We start from the raw sequence: 14,772 nt of genomic DNA, 5'->3' as shown, positions 1-14,772 counted from the left end.
TTTTTGATACACACTTAAGAGTACATAGTTTCTATCACATGACTGCCCAAGTTTCCCTTAAGACAAAGACAACAGTGTAACATGCCATAAGAACTGCAGAAGTGACAGAGTGAAAAATAGGAAATTTAATCTATGGTCCCAAATTATATATATTTCAAAACAGAAGACCTTTCATTTCAACAAAACAGTGATGTTACGTAAACAAAGATATACAGAAATGTACCTTTTCAGTTAGCAAGGAAATTATATTGATTAGACCAGCATACTGAACAATCTTAAGGGTTTGCTGAGACTTGCCGCAGTGAAAATCCTATTACAATAATCATGATATTCAGATGCTGAAACAAGGCATATTGATGGCACACAACTGAGTTGCACTGGACAATGGTTTTGCTATCTACATAAAATTGAAACAATGACAGGTGCTGAAATAACACACAAGGTAACTGGGCTGCACAGGCTGCAGAGATGTCAGAGTTCTCACAACAATTAATGTATTAGGAGCAGCACCCAGGATGGAGTTAAACTGTGCTGCCTTAAAGCATCTATCTCAGGCCCACTTGGTGATGGTTTGCTTCAGCCTGAGAAAGAGCAATGGTTAATACCCAAGCAGGGATGAACAGCTTCCCTTGAAAGTGAATCAGTTAGAACTTTAATAGCAGTTGGGCCAAACTACGTGAAACAATGAACCAATCTTCCATACACCCTCAACCTTCTGACTGGCTTTACAGACAATTAGTTACTTCTCAAACGTAGTCCTTATCATATCTGAAAATATAGTCACCAATTTTCTGCTTTTGCAATAACCTGTATTTTAATAGTGCCTCTGATGTAATAGAATATCTCAAAGCACTTTGCATATCGTTAATAAACGAAGTCAAAGAGATTAGATTAGATTACTTACAGTGTGGAAACAGGCCCTTCGGCCCAACATGAGTGTGGTGCTGGAAAAGCACAGCTGGTCAGGCAACATCAGAGGAGCAGGCGAATCGATGTTTCAGCATAAGCCCTTCATCAGGAATATTAATAAACCAAACTAGGCACTGAGTCACTTAAGGTTACAACCGAGCAGAGGATTGGAAGCTTGGTCAACAAGGGAGGTTTTAAGGATTGCGTTAAGAAAGGAAAGAGGAAGGGAATTTCACAGCCAACAATTATTCCAATCAGGGATGTTCAAGTAGATGGAATTATAAGAGCACAAATTACCTCGGAGTGTTGTGGGCCTGAAGACAATTACAGGGATAGAAAGGGCAGGGAGACGCAGGGAGGAATTTGAAATTCACGGATGAGAATTTTAATTCAAGGCATTACTTAACCAGATACCAGTGTAGGTCAGGGAGTAACAGAACAAAGGGTGAATGGGCGAGTTGGAGTGCAGACAGCAGGATTTTGAGCCACCTCAGGTTTACACAGAATGGTGGGAGGCCAGCCAGGCATGCCCTGGGATAGAGAAAAAGCGAAGACCACAGATATTGGAAATTAGAGTATAAAAGTGTGATGCTGGAAAAGCACAGCCGGTCAGGCAGCATCCGAGAAGCAGGCGAGTCAACATTTCAGGCATAAGCCCTTCCTCAGGAATGGAGGAATTTTGAAAATCACAGATGAGAATTTTAACTCAAGGTCAGGGAGTAACAGAGCAAGTGGTGAACACCCTGGAACTATCAAATGTAAAAGTAGCAAAGGCACAAACGACAACAGGAGGATATGTTTAAGCTAATCTTAATTATGTTCAGGATGTCGTTCCCTACTAGTAAGGCTGAAATCTACTGCCCATTTCACACTGCCCTAAACAGTAGTTAATTGTCAACCCAAATAGCTGGTTGGTCTAGAGTCACAAACATGTCAGATCAGACAAAGGCTGAAGGTTTTCTTCCATCAGTGAATCAGCTGGGCGTCTATAACAATCCAGGAGCACTCTCCAATAGCTTTAGTCCCCGAATTCCCAAAACCAAACTTAAATGCTCAAAATTCCTTTGTGGGATTTAAACTACTGTATATTCTAACTTGACAGAATCCAGAGGTCTGGATTACTAGTCCAGTAGCATGACCAATGCCCTTTTGATAGTTGTGACTCTCATTTTAATGGGGGAAGGGGGGGTGGGGAAAGAGAGGAGATAAGGTTTAACTTAATTCCAGAGGTCAAAGTTCAATGGTGTCTAACACATTGCACTGTCAAACACTCACAATTCTGCTAGTTAAACTATGACATAACTGCTTGAAAAAATAAGCACTTCTCTTAATATAGCAGACAGAGAAATGCTTCATTTAACAGTTCACCTAGAAGGGCAGCCGTTAGTTCTCAGCCTGTCTGTGCTGTACAATGGCCTTCTGCACTTGGCAATTTATCAGTGGCAAGATTGTTGGGATGTGGAATGTACAGTCTGATAGGATGGTGAATGGTCAATAGCAGTTCCAAAGATGGGTTATTGGACTGGAAACGTTAACTCTGTTTCTCTCTACACATTGCTGCTAGATTTGCCAAGTTTTCCAGCAGCACATTATGTTTTTAATTTCTGATCTCCAGCATTCCCAGTACTCTATCATTCACTCAACTGATTTCTTGGATGAGGGGGTGTCTTACGAGGAGGATTCAGCATGTTGGACCTAAACCCTTCAGAGATAAGAGGAATGAGAAGTGATTTTATTAAAATGTCCAAGATGCTGGAGCAGGCTCAAGGGGTCAAACAACTGCTTCTAATTCCTCGGATCCTTTTCACCAAAACCTGCCCTAATAACAACTTAAAAATAAATTCAAAGATTCAACTATCAGTAGCGTATTTAAGATTCCTCATTCGGTATGCTCATGAGTCACAGTCTATTCCTGATTTGATCATATGCTCACATCGCACTTTTACTTCATTATCACGCAGGTTTTCACACCCAGCTCCACGACTTTACCAGGTTTGTGATTGAATTGAAAATAAAAAGATTTCTTCAAAAGTGAAATTAAGCATGTGTATTCAATGTCATGGAAAAGAGCGATCCTGAAAATTACTTTGAATTACATTGCGAGAGTTGAGCAAGAGGGGGCTCACAGGTTTAAAGCAACTTAAAGCAAAGTTAGGAATATTATTAGCAATAACTTCCATTTATATTGTGCCTGCAATGAAGCATAACCAAGGTAACTGAGTGTAATTGATACTGAACCAACATTAGGACCAAAGTTTGACCAAAGAAATAGACTTTAAGGAATGTCTTAAAAAGACAGAAGGAACAGGCAGATAGAATTGCAGTCCTTAAGGCCTTGATGGCTGCCAACAGTCAGTTTGTTTTCAACTGGTCAGAGAATGGTCGACACATGCAGCACGTGGAGCTAACTCCCAGATGGAATATTGGAGGTGAACACCCTTGGAAATAATGAAAGGAACAACTTAGACAATGTAATTGCACAGAGAAGAAGATTTCTGAAAGATTAGGCTAAAATGGGCTAAATGGAACTTCCTCTCACCTTGCGACCCAATTAGACACTGACAGCTGCTTGTCTTTTATCATATCCTGAACTTTACTTACAAGCTTATTGCCATTCTAAGCAAATCAAATGTGAAAAAAAAACTTGCTGTTTTGCAACTGAAAGATTTTTTTCAGGTATATGTTGTCTACATAGACTTTAGGAAGGCATTTGGTAATGTCCCTCATCGCAGGCTGGTACAGAAGGTAGAGTCTCATGGGATTTTGTGTGTGTGTGGGCTGTAGGTGAATACTGAACTGACTTAGAAGACAGAATAGCGGTGGAAGGGACTTTTCGGAATGGAAATCACTAACTAGTGGTGTTCCACAAGAATCACAGCTGGGATCTTTGTTGTTTGTCATATACATAAATGATCTAGAGGAAAATGTAGATGCTCTGATTAGTAAGTTTGCAGGTAACACCAAAATTGGCTGAGTTGCAGATAGTGAGGAGGATTGTCAAAGAATATAGACAGATTACAGATTTGGGCAGAGAGATGGCAGGTCGAGTTTAATCCACAAATGTGAGGTGATGCATTTTAGAATATCAAATTCAGGTGCGAATTATACAATTCGTGGCAGAACCCTTAGGAGAAATGATATACAGAGGGATCTGGGCATACAGATCCACAGATGCCTGCAAGTGGCAATAAAGGTAGATATGGTGATCGAGAAGGCATAACCCCATGCTTGCCTTCATCAGCCAGGGCATCCAATATATAGTTTGGCAAGCAACATTACAGGTGTATAAAATTTTAGTCAGGCCACATTTAGAATATCGTATGCAGCTTTGAACGCCACATTACCAGAAGGATGTAGATGCTTCGGAGATGGTGCAGAGAAGGTTTTCCAGATGATGCCTGGTCTGGAGGGTTTTAGTTCTGATAAGAGGTTGAATAAACTTGGATTGTTTTCAATGGAAAGACGGAGGCTGAGGGGTGACGTGACAGAGGTCTACAAAATTATGAAAGGCGTAGATAGGGCAGACAGTCAGAGGCCTTTTCCCAGGGTGGAAAGTTCAACTACAAGTGGGCACAGGTTTAAGATGAGAGAGGTTACATTTAGGGGAGAAGTGTGGGGAAGTTTTTCACACAGAGGGTGGTGCATGTCTGAATTACACTGTCAGTGGAGGTGGTGGAAGGAAGGAACATTAGCAATGTTTAAGGCGTATCATGATTGACATGAGGTTAACAGAGGGATGGAAATCACAGATGGGTAATAAGTAGCAGGTCTAAATAAAAACTAGAAATCAGCACAGACTTGGTGACCTGAAAGGCCTGTTCCTGTGCTGTATTATAAATGGTATTACCTTGGTTGAGACTCCCTGATGCTATGTCAGTATTTGCAGGAAGGGAATGTGGAGAGGATTAGTGGGGGTATCTAAGAGAGTGGTGATGCTTGGATAGGATTCCACAACATCCCCACCCCACAGAGAACAGTGGAAAACCATCTGCCTGAAAATGAATTTCTTCCGACAATCTATTTCACCGAGATTAAATAGTCACTCCATTGCCTTTATGGAGCAAGCAAGTTACGTGACAACAAAGTGAAAGGCTGAACTTTCCAAATTGGTCAAGAAAACTAAAACTAAAAAAAAGAGTTGAGATTCACAACAGTTTCATCCCCTTCTGCAGACTGCTCCAATGTAATGTAACCACAAGTAGAGCGATGACTCAGTAAAATATGATTCCCAAAGCTGCCACCAACTCACTTTTCTAAAATCTAGACTTTCGATTGAAGTGTCATGGAACACTGTACTGGGCTCCTATCTTCGATACCACTCCCCAAAAACAGAAGGACTGATTCACAACTGCAGTATGGGATTAATATAGTGCAACAATTTTGAATATTCCAAAGATTTCAAAAAGCAAGATGGTTCTTTCCTTGGTATCCTGGCTATTATAAACCCCTCAACCAACATGACCAAAAAGAAAAACGGTTCTGTTCATTGTTAGACTGCTGTTTGTGGGAGCTGCCTGTGTACAAACTGGGTGCCACATTTCCCAGTTTTACAAAAGTGACTTCACTGTAAAGAGTTTGGCATTGGATGCAAAATGCTTTTGAATTTTTGCAGGCCGAAAAATACATCATTTATGTGCAAGTCCTTCACATCTAAATGACACTCAAAGACAAGGAGCATCTTTTTTGAGACAATCACAAATGAATTTCAACAAATTCTGTGAGTGGAAGAGCAGGGAGGGAATGGAGAGAAAATAAAAGACATCTTGCTGCTAAGGGCCACTATGGCCACAGGTGTTATGGATTTTTGTTGAATTGAGTCATGGCATCTACAAATTCAGTTATGTCTAGTTAATCACATTAATACGTTTACTAGCCCATAGCATATGAGTAACATACTAGGTCAGATGGAAGATTGATAGGGTAATAGGAAGCAGAGAGTAGGTGTAGGTGGGTAAAAATGGGGCAAATGGAATATGTGGGAAATTGTGAAATTGCCCATTTATATAGGTAGGACAAAAAATAATTATTTTATGTAAATATAGAGCTCTGTGGTGCAGAGGGATCTAAGTGTCCACGAATTGCAAAACGTTAGTGTGCAGGTAAAGCAAGTAATTAGGGAAAATAACAGTGTTACAATTTATTGCAAGGGGAATTGAATACAAAAGTAATGAATTATGCTACAGTTATACAGGGTCCCTGTAAGAATGAATCAGGAAAAAAATTAAGAATTGACATTTCATATGAGCATGAATTCCTGCTGTTCTCAGGGTGCTGTTCACATGGAACTGTCAGCATTATCCCAGCTCCATATGAACCCAGAGTGACAGCTAATGTAAGCATAGTGTTCACATTAAGTTTCCATCCATCGGATGATCAATGGAAAGAAAATGTAATTACTTCCTCACTATAAATGCATTGTATTAAGATTTCCTAGAATTATAGACAGAAGGAGGCCTTTCTCTTTGTGCTGATTCTTTTGTAGAGCCAGCCAAAATGTAAATATTTATCCAACTCTCTTTGTACATTGCTATTGAAGCTGCTTCCACAATCCTTTAAGACACTGCATTCCAAACCACTGATTCTAACTTATTCCTGATGTCATCTCCCCTTAAATCTGAGCTCTTCCTGCCACTGGAAACAGTCTCTTATTTACTGTATTCAAATCATGATTTGGAAGGTTTCAATCAAATCTTTTCTCATCTAAGGAAAAACTTTCAGCTACTCCAGTTTATCCACAGAAGTGAAGTTCCTCATCCCTGGTACTATTCCAGTCTCGTCAATCTCCTCTCCACTCTAAAGTCTTAACAATCTCCCTAATGTAGCATGCCAAAGCCCTTTAATCGTGCTTAGATTTGGTGGCAAGGCTATTACCAGGTAATTTGTCCAAATGGGTTTGAAAAATCCACATACACAGCATCAACCACACTACCTTCATCAACACTCTGCACTATTTGATCAAAGAACACAATCACATTAGTCAAACACTATTTATCTTGAAGAGATCCAGGCTAAGATTTATGGTTTAGCTCAAACTTTTCCAAATACCAATTTATTTTGATTTGAATTACTGTCACGTCACTGTTGCAGTGCACACTAACGCTAACAAAGTGAAGTGTGGTACCTGCTGCGATAAACAGAGCTACAAACCTTAAAGGGGATTCACTTTTGAATGAACAAACAAATAGGATTGAACAGAACACTTGGAAACCAGTCTGGTCTTTCAGCTGTTTCCTTAGCCAAATGACAGTAATGTGGCGTTGGAGTAGGGATTCTAAGCCCACAGCTCGTCCACGCCATTCACTTCCCTTCTTGTTTCATTTCTTCTTTTCTCTTCTCGTTTTGTTTTACTTCAATTTTATTTCACTTACCTCTTGGTGAAGAGCTTGGTCGTGACAACAGCATCGGTGGCAGCGAGTGGGCCGCACAGAGCAGACTTGTGGTGGTGGTGGTGGAGGCGATTTTGGGTGCCTGGCGATGTCTGTGTCCAGGGCAGATACATGGAGGCAGCAACTGAGACAAATTTGGGCCCATTAAGAGCCAACTGCATCAGCAGCAACTGCACCAGCAAGGTGGGCCCAAAACGAACTCATGGTGTCGGCAGAGTTGAGATTGGGCCAGCGTAGTGCCCGGCAACATCGGTGGCATCTGTATTGGCGAGGTCCGGTACGGATTCATAGTGGCATCCGTGGAGACGAAATGACACTGAAGAGTGGTGACTTTCATTCCAGCAGCAGCAACGCAGCGAAGGGATCGTGTACCAGGCCACCAGGTCCATGGCCCTTGAGGGAGTGCTTATCAAGGAGGACTGCAAAGTTAGACACTTTATTTCTTCATTTGTCTGCCCTTATATTGTAGTGTTTGGTTAACTTTTCTGTGTTTTAAGATAGTGCCAGAGAATGGTGATACTGTACAGTACTTTTCACTGTATTGTGTAACAAGGTACACATGGCAATAAATAAATAAATCCAATCAAATATCACATTTCCTAAGCTACGACAGGAACTTCAATTCAAACAAATTTCAACGGTTGGAAAACACTTTCAAATGTGGTGAACATTTCAAAGACTTTATAGAAAATTAAATCTTTCTTTCTTTTGTCCTAAACTCTAAACATAAATCCTAACCAGTGCTGAATAATATTTTTTGATCTAGCCTTATAAAGATTTCTTTAATCAAAGCATTCGTAGTGACATTTGGAAGATGGCCATTTGGCCGATCACATGGATGCCAGCTCTCAAGGTTCACTCCTCGTTCTCTTCTCACATAGACTTGCTAATCATGAATAGCTATTTAAAAAGCTTGAACACTATTTTAATATGACTTTTTAGTCATAGGAGCACAGATTGTACAACTGCATTAGTCGTAAATTTATTGGTTTTGTAATTGGTACAGAAGAAAATAAAGGCACACATAGCAAGGGTCTCTCTTCGCACTGGCTGCAGTAAACGTGTGTCTGATTTGAAAGTCAGAGCCCGATTTGACAACAGAGTGAGACTCCCTGGAGCATAAAGGTCTTGCCCGAACACCAACCTTATTACATACACGGCAGTTTAACAATCAGTGCCTATCCACAGGATAAGATCCAGGAGAGACAATATAAAATATTCAATCCTAAGTGGGGAACAGGAGCAGGGGGACCTGGGGCCATATACACACAAATTGCTGAAGGTGGCAGGACAGATTAAGAAAGCAGTTAATGAGGCACACAGGATCTATGGCTTTAAAAATAGGTGCTGAGAAAATAAACACAAATAAGTTATGATGAGCCTTAAAAGTGTCTGCTTCATTCTCAGCTGAAGTCTTATTGTCCATTTTCAGATAGCATACATTAGGGAAGATCCTAAAACATTAGAAAGAGTGGAAAAATAATTTGTGATGATAGTTCCAGCATGATGTACTTCAGTTACTTGGGTAGATTGGAGAAACAGGGGCTGTCACTTTACAAAGAGAAAATTGAGAGGAGATTAGATAGGAAGCAGTCATAACCATCTGGGATTTGGACAGAGCAGTTGTTCCCATTGGTGACTATGTTCAGAACCAGAGAACATTGATTTTAAGTTGCTTGTTACAGAAACTGAGGGGATTGGAGGGGAAAAACCTTTTTTTTTAAAATGCACTGAGTGGTTAGGATTCGGAATGCTCTGCCTGGGAGGGTGATGGAGGCAGTTTCAATCGACGTCCCATTCCCTTTTGAACACTATTACATGAAAAGAAAAAGAAAAGCAAGGGTACAGAGGATTGGCCGGGAAGTGGGTCTAGCGAAGTTGATATTAAAGAGACCTGTGCATGAGAGAACATTAAATCTTTAAACAGGTATTTACATTTTTCATTGCTTGAACAGTTGTTCAAATTTGCCACTGCCTGATTCAGAAATACAGAATAATTGTATTTTTATTTCTAAAGGTGCTTCTTTAAAGAACGAGAATACCTTTTCAATACAATTTCTAAATTTTGAATCAATTTCTTCCTTTAATATGAGCTCGTTTCACACAAGAGAACTCCTTTCCAAATAGAGTTTCATCCAAATATTACTATCGAATTGTAGTTAAATATTTAACCCAAATCTTGGGCCAAATTGTAAAGTGGTGTTTATGTGGGGAATGAGCTGGCTCAATTCCTTCTCCTAGTCATTCCCCTTGCTGGATCTTTTTTGTTCCTTACTTCTCCTGAACCAACAACTTACCCTCTCATTAAAACAATAATTCTTTAATGGACTAGAATTACCACTCCCAGCCCGACTACCTTTACAACATATCCCTATTTGTGGATTAGGCAAGTGATTGCTGACAGCTATTTCACTGTAGGATACATCATATCTCAGACTTTTCTTGGCTCATAAATGCAAGTGTTGCAAGCATGTGGTCAGCCTACCTGGACTCTCCAGGAATTCTCCACATTCATTAAAATGGTATGTTTTTGTTTAAAATTTAGAAAATGTAAAATTAAATGTATTTTAATGTGACTACTTCAATAGGTAAGTGAAAGTGGAATAGCTTAATGTGTGAAGTACATCAGTAATGTCACTCATTACAATGGATAACAAGTTGCTTGGATTGAGTTACCAGTTTGACATTTAACTGAGGTTAAAATGACTGCATAAACTGTGGGAGCAAAGTTCAAGCAGCTCATAACCATTGTATAAACTCTTAAGAATTGTACTATGGTCTTGGAAACACTCAAGAACTCGATACATTATTTGTTGAAATATGTAGCATGAAATTCAGTGTTCTCTTTGAAATAGTCTGAGAGTCTTTTCTGCAATAAACATTCTCTTCTGATATGACATCAGTAGTCACATTAGTGATTAGAAAGAGCTACTCAAAGTACCGTATTACTGCCTCGGCTTTGAAAAAGGGATCGAAATGGATTTCACTCCATTTAGATTTATTTGTTCTTAATCCACTTTATGCAATGGCATTCTGAAACTGCCTATTTCAAATTCGGGAGTTCATTCCACTTATGAACAACACCTTCACTACCTAGTTATTAAGATGGGTGAAATACCTCTTAATGAAAAAATAGCAGGATGTTTTATCTTGCCACCCACTCCTCATCCCACCATAATTACTGTACTTTCTCAGAAATTGTACCATCTCAAATGAAAGGCATTCCTGAGAGATCAATGAGTGCTTTCCTGCACCCATATGATTCTGCTTAGACAAATTACAGGTACCAGAGATTGTACATCTGTGATCACACATCAAGTCACAGTTCCACCATCGTGCACCCAGCAATTCAAAACTGAATCCCCTGTGAATCTTACATTTGAACACTGCCTGTGTTGTGCATCATGCATTTGGACTCCCCATTGTGTCAGCCTGCTTTATAAAAAAAATGCTCCCGTTGTGTATCCTGTATTTTTTTTAACAAGTGTCCCATTGTGTAACTGCACTTAAATATTGTACCTATTGTGCAGCCTGTGTTTGTGCACTGTTCCTATCATGAGTCCTGTGTCTGACATTTGCAATCCATTGTGTGAACATATATCTTACTTCAATTCTGACATGCAATCTCTATTTAAAAATGCAACATCAAAATCACTTCTAAAATGATTTTACTTTTCATCTCTGGTGTCCAAACATATTACTTTTGCTCAAGTATGCTGTTTCTTGAACCAAATAGTGGCGATTGCTTATCAATAAGCCAAAGTCAGACATTGATAGGTAATAGCTGTGAACTATGTGTGTTTGTTTTTGATTTCCTACAGATCTGTAAATTATTCAAGTGCCACATAATGAATTTTGATTTATTTTGACAGTTTATAAGAACAGGAAGAAAATGAATCCTAGCAAACAGTCTGCTTTTCATGCAGAGAGATTCCTAACAGCTAAGTCCATAAAAAGTCAGGTATAAGTTTGCACATAATACAGTTACTAACACTCCTCTACCCCCCCCACCCTCCCCCTCCCCCTCCATCCAGCTACACTGTCTGAGGTCTGCAGACCGGTTCTCTTTAATAGCAGCAGTCAAATAAATATGAAGAAATCATGCCTTTGATGGTTCCATCATGAAAACTTTCCAATCAAACTTTAATAGATGCTGCACAGAAAATCAGGAACAGTTTAAGAACATAGTACGTGCTGCCTGAAATTTTATGACAGTTTCAAACTATCACTTACATATCCAGAGCCAGCAAACAGAAAAAGAAAGGAACACTGCCTCATTAAATATAATAAACTATCTGGATAGTGCAGTAATGGAAACCATCTCCTGTTTTACTCAGTCAGCCAAAATTAAGATATGGGTTTAGATATATCTAAGCTCTTCGGGGCTAGGTATTTGCACATTCCCTCAGCTTCTGACAGAAAATTGACAAATAGGTTAGTAACCTGCTGTAACAATTTACTTGTCGATTCCAAGTCAAAATTATAGACTGCTATGAATCACAAGACGTGTTTAGATGTTCAACCCTCTGCGTACATTAAATGACTTACAGGAGAGGTAGAAATTGCAGAAATGCGATTAAAAATAAAAGTCAAATCTAGATCTGGGCGGCTTTAAAGTTTTGTTTTTGTTCCATTAGAAGTACGCAACGAGAATTCAATTTCTTAATACGGGGTAGGTGCATGTTGCTTTTAATTGAAATACAGACCCAGAGAGACCCGACTAGATGAAGTGAAATCTACTTACATATGCACGTGGGGTGGCTGAAAGCGACTCTGGTTAATGTTGTAATGAGTGAAAGCCTGAGTTGGGTTGGAGCTGTACTCGTCCACCGTGATGGTAATTTTCCCCTGCGAAGGAATTCCATGAGCCATCATCCCGTGCTCGACAAAATCCATTTACAACTTTCCTTCGGTAGATGTTAGGCAGCACATTGTGGGACGGTTGTTCTTGTACGTGTCCAGCCTTCCAACCGGGAAAATAGTTGCCAAATTAAATTATAAAGAGAGTCTTTTTTTAAAAAAATGCGCAATTCTAGAAAGAAAAAAAACAATTTGTAAATTGGGCGACTTACAGAAAAATTAAATCAAAATAAGTTTACGAGGGGGAAGAGGCGTTTAACAGATTAGATATCCAGTAATTTCCAGAATTAGAAGAACATGTTTCCCTTTAAAATTATTGCTAACCCAAAATACGGTTAAATAAAATTGCTCATTGCAAGTAATGTATTTTTCCTAAATGCAATTTGTCCAGACTGTAAATTCTCCCAGTGATTCTAAAGCCGACTCCAATTGAGAATAACACGGCTGGGTACTGTCTGTGTCAAAATTTATACCCAGACGTGTCAGGAAACAGGCTCAAGTACATGAACTTGGGACGAAAGAGATCATTCCATGCTGTGAAACCCATTCACCCCCAACCAATATTTTAAAACAAAATAGCACGACTCCATGTAAATAAATCTCTCAACGTAAATATTATTTTAAAACATCCAGCACAGGGTTTGGGTGAGATAGACCCCACTTGCTTGTTGGACCTGAACTCCAAGAGGCGAGGAGATGCTAAGAAAGCCAGTCTGATCTGCTTCCTTTGCCTGGCCTCTGGTCTCCTGCCTTGACACCCGCTTGGTAGCGAGAGAGAGATTCCTCACTTGCCACTGCTCCGCAGCATCCCCTCTTCCAAACGTCATTCATTCCCTCAGCTAACCCCACTGCCGTCACTCATTCAGGTTCTCTCTTTTTTACCTCCACGAATATCTAATTCAACACACGAGAGCAGTTCACCATGCAAAGCCCCCTCTAACATCATTACTTAAACTGTATTGAGAGGCTCAAATGTTTCTCCCTTCTCTTGATCTATGTGTTTTATTGATAATTTGCAAAATGCAAAATAAATGACATTAATTAATGCAGGGTGCCTGTAATTTATCACTCTCAATCTGTAGCCAGTTTTATAAAACAAAAAAGAAATCCCTCCCTTTCGCCTAATATTTGACAAATCTAGGCCGCTCAGATGTTTACAAATATCCATGCACTCAAAGCTTCGCAAATTGTTGCAAAATTGTTTTTTAATAGATACATTGACATAAAGATCAATAGTTCAAATTGAGCTTTTTGCGCCTAAATTACCTGCATCAACACCGAACTCGGTTGCAATTTTGCTGAAATTAAATAACAATGCTGAAATTGTTTTTGTTCTAAAAACGAGTGTGTACGGGGGTGTGGGGGAAGAGAGAGAGAGGAAATCAAACGGCGAAGGGAGGTGTAAGAGGTCAGTAATTGCACTTTGTATGAGATCCTGATCTTGCCTTTTGTGCGGTAGGTTAGAGAAAGAGCAAAAAAAAAATACACGCACACAAGAGCCCGGCCTTCGTCGCAGTTGCTTAAAAAGATCGCAACCATGAAAAAAGACGTGTGTTAAAAAAAATTAACCAGGCAAAAGCGAAATTATTACCCCACACCCCTCCCCTCCTCCCCCCCAAACACACCGGTTAAACAGGGAGAGTTTATATCTGACACTAACAAGACCTCGAGAGCGTTGCAATTTCTCAGAACTATTAAATCCGATACATTCGCTTTTTTGGCAGCACAACGTTCGAAAATAAAAGGTTCAGTTCAAGCCATTCTGTTTCTCTCCCGCGCTGTAATGGCAAGGCACCTCTAACCCAGCAGCGCCGACCCGGGCTTTTGTGGTTGATTCCCTTCCCCTTCCCTCTCTCCCTCCCTTTCCTTTCTTTCTCTCCCTCCTTTCCCCCTCTCTTCCTCATTCCTTCCTTCCCCAGTTTCCCTTTTCTCTAACGCACAAGGTCTCTGTTTTTGCTTTAACACACACACACAAACATAAAGATTACCTCGGTTTGTGTTTTTTTTAGTGTGTTTGTGTGTTGTGGTTGACTCGGGAATCCAGGATTGTCCTTTTCGGGTCTTCACAGGAGTCGATCCATCAATGCGGAGAGTGGGGGGTGAAGAAGGAGAATAAAGGGAGTGATGGGTTTGGGGGTGAAGGAAGGGGAAGGGAGGTGGGGGTACGGAGAGGGAGGGGGAGACAGAGAGAAAGAGATTGACCGCGGAATGTCTGCCTGGAGAGCAAAAGGTGGGCAGGCAGAGGGGGGGAGGAAGGGCACTGGGTTTAAAGGTGAGCTATCCTTGTTTTCTGCTCTCTTCCCTCCCCAGGGCTCGAACCTCCGACCCACCGGCAACCGGGAGCTGATGGCAGCGAAGCCTCGCTTTCGACCTTCGCTCGGGTCAGTGCTCCCGCAGGAGGAGCATAGGGAGGGAAGGAGGGAGCGGTGCAACCAAAAAAAAGAGGGGTGGCAGAGAAAGAGCCAAAGGGGCGGTGGGGAAAGGGTTAGGTCATTGACAGACAAGGGAAAGCAAAGCAGAAAAGCAAAGGAACTCTGCAGGGAACATCAAAGAAGGCGCTGACATATAATACCCACAGAGCAGAATTCTTGTTATATATTTGATTCTATATAAAGAT

General features: G+C 40.4%; 1 protein-coding gene across 5 annotated transcripts in view; it reads right to left on the bottom strand.

The window, feature by feature from the left end:
• Positions 1–14,260, bottom strand: part of mpped2a (metallophosphoesterase domain containing 2a) — a 184,535-nt gene extending 170,275 nt beyond the window's left edge. For 2 of the 5 annotated variants that reach the window (XM_043705579.1, XM_043705583.1), the window contains exons 1-2: positions 14,144–14,260; positions 12,040–12,327 (exon numbers count right to left, since the gene is read on the bottom strand). In XM_043705579.1, coding sequence (XP_043561514.1) covers positions 12,040–12,191 — 152 coding nt within the window. In that variant the 5' untranslated portion in view covers positions 12,192–12,327; positions 14,144–14,260. Of the gene's footprint in view, positions 1–12,039; positions 12,328–12,829; positions 12,916–13,421; positions 13,447–13,815; positions 13,841–14,143 lie in introns of those variants that run through there. The other 3 variants (XM_043705582.1, XM_043705581.1, XM_043705580.1) reach the window with 3 other exon arrangements.
• Between the last annotated feature and the right edge of the window lie 512 nt (positions 14,261–14,772).

This window comes from Chiloscyllium plagiosum, chromosome 16 (assembly GCF_004010195.1).
Source record: "Chiloscyllium plagiosum isolate BGI_BamShark_2017 chromosome 16, ASM401019v2, whole genome shotgun sequence".
Classification (NCBI taxonomy): domain Eukaryota; kingdom Metazoa; phylum Chordata; class Chondrichthyes; order Orectolobiformes; family Hemiscylliidae; genus Chiloscyllium; species Chiloscyllium plagiosum.
Note: the sequence above shows the minus strand (reverse complement) of the source record. Positions and strands in the feature narration are given on the sequence as shown.